This window comes from Moschus berezovskii, chromosome 16 (assembly GCF_049115385.1).
Source record: "Moschus berezovskii isolate FMDL1 chromosome 16, NW_MosBer_1.0, whole genome shotgun sequence".
Taxonomy (NCBI): Eukaryota; Metazoa; Chordata; class Mammalia; order Artiodactyla; family Moschidae; genus Moschus; species Moschus berezovskii.
Window position 1 is genome coordinate 86,028,127 of NC_142475.1, and position 6,418 is coordinate 86,034,544.

At 40.0% G+C, this 6,418-nt stretch overlaps 1 protein-coding gene across 1 annotated transcript; it reads left to right on the forward strand.

Moving 5' to 3' along the window:
- The first annotated feature begins 568 nt into the window (after window positions 1-568).
- LOC129560407 (uncharacterized) lies at window positions 569-1,757 on the forward strand. The gene is made up of 2 exons (XM_055432514.2): window positions 569-891; window positions 1,517-1,757. Exons 1-2 carry the CDS (start codon window positions 584-586, stop codon window positions 1,755-1,757), a joined length of 549 nt encoding a protein of 182 aa, XP_055288489.2. The 5' UTR covers window positions 569-583.
- The last annotated feature ends 4,661 nt before the right edge of the window (window positions 1,758-6,418 follow it).

Here is a 6,418-nt window from a genome sequence, read left to right on the forward strand (position 1 = left end):
TCTCAAAAAAAACCAAAAACCAAAAAACCCACTCACATTAAATAAACGTGAGCTTCAGGTATCGTATATTACAGAAAGTGAAATAACTATTAACTATGATAAACTGTAGACATACTTAAATAAATAATCCCAACTCACTATCATATTAAAATACAGCAAAGTTGGCATTTTCTTAAAATGCTTAAATGAGAAGAAACAGCTTCCATAGCTCTTTCAAATAAAAATAAGACAATTTAACAGCTTTTAAGTGTCAAACGAACTTTTCTTTCTGGGAATGGGAGAAAGCGATGGTGTATGGATGGTGTAGCTCTCTTTATCATGCCAAATTAAATGTTCAAACAGCTTTCTCTCCATCTGTCCTTTGTGGTAATCTGGTCTCTCTGCCTCTTTACCTGACACTTCTTTTTCCCCGAGCTGCTCTCTTTTTCCGTCTACTTGTGTCATTTTCTTGGTCTCTGATTCTTCGGCATCTGTGTCCTCTCTCTCTCTCTCTTTTTCTGGCTGTATCTGTCCGCCTGACTCCACATCTCTTTTCCTGGCTCCATCTCTCTCTTTCCCTGTCTTCTCTCGCCCTTGTTTCTCCATGGCCCGGGCCCCAGTTCTGAACCAGCTGGAGGAGTTGCTGAGCGACATGAAGGCGGACGTGACCCGCCTGCCAGCCACGCTGTCCCGAATACCCCCCATCGCAGCCCGCCTTCAGATGTCCGAGCGCAGCATCCTCAGCCGGCTGGCCAGCAAGGGCACGGAGCCTCATCCCACACCAGCCTTCCCCCCCGGGTCCGTACGCTACACCTCCGGGGTACGGGGCAGCCTTCAGCGCAGCACCCGTCGTGGCCCTGGACGCCGCAGGCGCCAATTACAGCCAGATGCCAGCAGGGTCCTTCATCACAGGTCAGCTGCTGACTTCCTGCCGCCGCCTCGTTGCCCTCTTCCTTTCCCAAGCTTCCCCCCTGCTCAGCTGCCCTTTACTTGTCCAGCCCATCTCACTTCCTTGGATGTGCCCAGGGTTTCATGGAATGGAGTGCTTCTAGATTTTATTTTTCCCATCCCTAACTTCTCTTTCAAATGGCAACCCACTCCAGTGTTCTTGCTTGGAGAATCCCAGGGACAGGGGAGCCTGGTGGGCTTCCGTCTATGGGGTCACACAGAGTCGGACACGACTGAAGTGACTTAGCAGCAGCAGCAGCAACTTCTCTTCCATCCCCATCATCAGAAACCTCATCCAGGGCTTTACTGGTTCTGTGGACTAGTACCTGAGCCACCTCCTCCTGGGTTACTTCAGAGAGAGAGAGTGTGAAATCAGAAGGGGCTTATAGTGAAAGCTGGAGCGTGAGTCCCATCACACACACAGTGGGGCATCTCAGGAGAGGGGTCCGCCCTGCTCTTCCCTGCACACCCTAGAAAATTGGACCTGGCGTGAGGTGACCTAGAAGTAAGAACATAGCTGTGGTCAGGAAGCAGTGGACGACAGGTAGAGAAGTAGGGATTGACCCTTCCTTACCCGCTTCCCAAACAGCCGCCACCAACGGCCCTCCAGTGCTGGTGAAGAAGGAGAAGGAAATGGTGGGAGCACTGGTGGCAGACGGGCTGGATCGGAAGGAGCCCCGAACCGGGGAGGTGATATGTATAGACGACTGACCGGATCCCAGGCCTGCCCTTCAGCCAGGTCCCGGCCCCGAGGTCGACCCCCAGCTCAGGCTCCGGGGCCTGCTGCCAGTCCTCCACCTTCCCCACCCCTTGGGCCACCGCTGGGCTAGAAGCCCCTCTGCCCCTCTCTGCAGCTCTCTTCAAGAAGGGCCCTTGTTACTCTCCACCCCATGCACCTTTCCCACCACGCTTTGAAGACTGCTGATGAGAAGGGGTCTGGGTGGAAGGTGGTGAGCAGGGTCTTCCGAGTACCTTTATCCCCCACTGCCAAACACACACAGCTTCCCAATAAATGGTTGTGGGAGGAGAGAGGTGGAGTAAAACCTCCCCGGGTTTTACTCCTGCAACGTCAACTCCATCTCTTGCAGAAGTGGGGATTAGCTTTGCCTGGCCTGTCGGAACTTTGGTGGGGAAGAGCTTTGAAGAGAGGCAGGTGACTTCAGAGAGGGGTGACAATGAGCCCTGGGAAGGTGGAAGAAAAGAGGAGTGGCGGCTGCATGTTTCCTTCCCACTCCCTCCCCGCAGATGGAGGGTGGAGCAGTTACCAGGGACGGAGTCCATTGCTGTTCAGCCTCAGAATAAAGGTGCCATTCACTGGCTTAGTTAAAAAATAAAAATAAAAAATAAATGTTCAAACTGTAGTCACTCCTTCACATAGTAATATGTTTAAACTTCAATGAAAAAATAAAACTTAAACATAGAGTCCAGCGTTTGAAAATAAAAGTAGAAAAGTTGTTTGAAGTTGGTATTAAAGATCTGGGGAAAAAAAAGATTTGTGAAATGGGATCATTCTAGAGGCATTAACTTTTTTAAAAAGATGAATGATAAAAAATTCAGATTTATTATGATAATTCACACCTGATGAGAAGAGAACTTCCAAACGTTTTCAAATCAGAGAGTCCTTTTCATTAAGTTCACATTTAAAGAAACTGCAACATTTTAAAGTACATGTTCACCTCAGCTCAATGTAAAGAACTACTGTGTTGATCTTGTCTCAGAAACACAGAATTATTTCATATTAAACCTTTCTGCCAACAAGAGTAGTTCAAAGAAAAATTATCTGAGGCAGGGCTAAGGGAGAGATGGAAGATATTTATAAACTTAATTTTCAAAACTGAGAAGGGGTCAGTTAGAAAAGCAGAAAAATGGTGGATGGATAAATATAAATTAAACCACCCTAGGATTATGTTTTACCTTATAGAATATCCCATTATCAAAACCCAGAAAATACTCAATGAAATGTTTAGACCTCAGACTCAAGGTTTAACAAATATAATAGCAAAACACACAGAGTCAGAGAACTGAAAAGAAAGTTGTGGTGGTTGTTCTTAACAGGTGGTTAATATAACACTGTAATATAGCAATGTGTGAATGAGAGACGCTGGGCATCTAATTGAACTTTTGGATGTCAGGAGAGTTCCCTGCCCAGTGAACTGACCAAAGAAAGACAAGGAATTAAGTACAGCCAAACAAATTACATCAGAAACCAGTGCACCTTCCTGTATCAATTTCCATTATTCTTCTCTACACAACAGACACCAAACCCAGTACCTATATTGTAAATCTACAGACCAAGGGTTCAAGAGATTGACAGGAGTTAATGAAGACAATTAGAGCAAAGACAATGATCTTTAAGCATAATAGGAACCTCTATGGCCTGGTTCTCAGAGAATGTAATTACCAATAAATCTACAAGAGTACTCTGTCGAGAGATGGAAGTAATAGAATCTCTACATTTTATTACAGAAGGAGGCTTCACAGAAACATCTTCTGCAGAGCTGAAAAAAATAAAACAAACCACATTCATCTCTAAAGATATTTTAAAGCAGGACATTCATTTACTCGTGGCAATCTGGCAGCTGTAGTTACGCAAAGAATCTAAGAATTCAGCTTACAGATAATTACTGAAGAGACAAATTTCAATCCAGCCCTCAATTATTTTTGTATTTTATAATTATTTTAATGTCAGCAAAACCTAACAGCTTTTTAATTAGTTATATGGGCCATATAACTGTTACATGCTTTGTTTACTAATTTTACCTTAATACATTTTGTTTAAAAGTTTAGCCTAAGTAGCTATGCTCATATTTAAGAAAACAAAGACCACAAAATTATAGATGTTATTTTTTGCTGTACATCAGTTTTAAGGTGCTTATATTGGTTCCTTAGGAGATTTTTCCCTTGGGAGGAAAAAGGTCATGTTGATTATTTGTAACCTATGTTTTTTTACTTTTACAATCTGTAATGTAATTTTCCTCCATTAAAATTACCTAAAATCAAGAATGAAAAACAAAATCAGCAACATATCTGAATTCTATCAATTTAAGTGCAACTTGTATTAACATTGCAGGCTGATCTAGTAAATGGAGTTCATGGGAGGAATGACAAGAATAAGATAATGATTATAAAAGAGTCAAGGGATAACCAAACCAGAGACAGGTGGAATTTGAGACACAACCTGGTCTAATCCCCTTTTACTTTCACTTACAGATGGTTAAACTGAGGTCCTAAGAGATAAAATTGCAAAGTTCCACAACTCATTGAAAACAGAGGCAACACTACTAATCAGCCCTCTGATACAAAGTTTTGTCAGATTTAAAAATTAACATAATGTATTTTTACTAAGCATTCAAAAAATCTGCCAATTTAGAAAAAAGAAACTATTAAGCTCTAAAGTTCTTTTATGTCAACAGCATGTCAACACAGTTAAGGTTTAATACTTGCAAGTTAGCAATACAAACAAGCTGACTTATATAATAAAAATCCCAGGGCTATAATAAAAATATAGCTCATCCCACTGCAGGAAATATGATAAAAAGCTTGAAAAATATCACTGTCTTATAAAAATTAATGTTATTAATGAACAGTAATTATGAAAATAATGAAACACTGAATTTTCAAGGTCTGAATTACTCTAAGGTAAATACGTGCTTCTCTTGATCAGGGAAAACTGTTGACAGTGGCCAATTAAATGATAAAAAAAAAAATTATAAATAATGCTATATCACACCAATTAAAATGTCCAAGAAAGGACATAACAGATTTCCCGAGAAAGGTGATCATTAAAATAAAAAATTCTGAAGGAAACCATTCTTCAATACATTTAAGTAGATTGAGTTACTCTCTTTTATAGGAGGTAATGGAAGAATCGATGCTTTTGAACTGTGGTGTTGGAGAAGACTCTTGAGAGTCCCTTATACTGCAAGGAGATCCAACCAGTCCATTCTAAAGGAGATCAATCCTGGGTGTTCATTGGAGGGACTGATGCTAAAGCTGAAACTCCAATACTTTGGCCACCTCATGCGATGAGTTGACTCCCTGGAAAAGACTCTGATGCTGGGAAAGGTTGGGGACGGGAGGAGAAGGGGACGAAGGAGAATGAGATGGCTGGATGGCATCACCGACTCTGTGGACATGAGTTTGAGTGTACTCTGGGAGTTGGTGATGGACAGAGTGGCCTGGCGTGCTGTGATTCATGGGGTCGCGGAGAGTCGGACACGACTGAGCGACTGAACTGAACTGACTGAATGTTGTACTAGCATGGGATTTGAAAGTGAATTTAAGTGAAAATTTACTTTCTTTTATCTTTATGGCAACAAAAATGTTACTTTCTAATTAGAGATCACAGAATAAGAAATATGCTTATTAATTTACTGTATTAAATCTTTACAAATCAACCAAATAGGAATGTCTACAAAGATGGCTGGTTCTGGATAAACCTGAATATTCTCTTTCCCAGAACACTTTGGATCTTGAGAGAAATTATTATAATCCTATAAATTTGGCTATTAAGGAAGTATAGAATTTAAATTAGGAAAAAATCCAGGAGAGTAATTACAAAAGATGGTAGGTAAAAGTTGCTTAGTTTTCCCACTCCTTTCTCAAAAATCATATAATTGGAGCAAAACAGAATTGAAGTGAATTAAAATATGAAGAGATGTCAACATAATTTTTTCATAAAAAACATAAAAATGACACAAGAATAGTGTATAAAATCATACAGCTACTAAGAAACATAGCTGGATTAAACATAAACACCTTTCCTTACTCAGTTGTAAAAAGGCACAAAATAAGTTTAAAAGAATCGTGAGTTCCTTTGTACATCTAAGTTCTATAAAAATGCCCTTTTGTGTGTTTATGTGTGGAAGAGTGGAGAAATCCTTACTTTATGCAGGTTAAAAAATTACATATACAAATATAATAGTATCACTTAAAATTTAATTTTTTTGCCATGATGAAAACCAATAAGTTACAGTAATCAAAATTCTTTTGATTAAAGATAAAAGTAATTCTTTTTTAATAAAAAGAATTGTTCCTAATTGGAAATAATTAGGCATATGAAAGACCTCAAAGGAAAAAAAGTAACAAGGCCTACACTTCTCTTTATAGCTTTCTTGCCAAACTAATGTAGTTATATCATTCCATATCAAAGGAGACATACAATGGATATCCCCAAATTTCTGTTGAAAGTGACCTATAAATTCAACCATATAAATGTTCAGAGCATATTCTGGTATAACATATAATAAAGGGCCAATACAATCTAAGGGCATAGTCATTCTCAAAAAAGAATCTCATTTTTAAAAGGTCAATTGGATTGCTGATTTAAAGACTGTGTCATTTCTAGTGAGTTGACTCTTTGCATCAGGTGGCTAAAGTATTGGAGTTTCAGTATCAGTCCTTCCAATAGATATTCAGGGTTGATTTCCTTTAGTATTGACAGGTTTGATCTAATGCTGGGGAAGATTGAGGGCAGGAGGAGAAGAGGGTG

Coding starts and splice junctions, on each gene's coding strand:
- LOC129560407 (XM_055432514.2), top strand. CDS start 584: ATGGCCCGGGCCCCAGTTCTGAACCAGCTGGAGGAGTTGCTGAGCGAC. Junction 892..1,516: donor AGCAGGGTCCTTCATCACAG/GTCAGCTGCTGA, acceptor CTTCCCAAACAG/CCGCCACCAACGGCCCTCCA.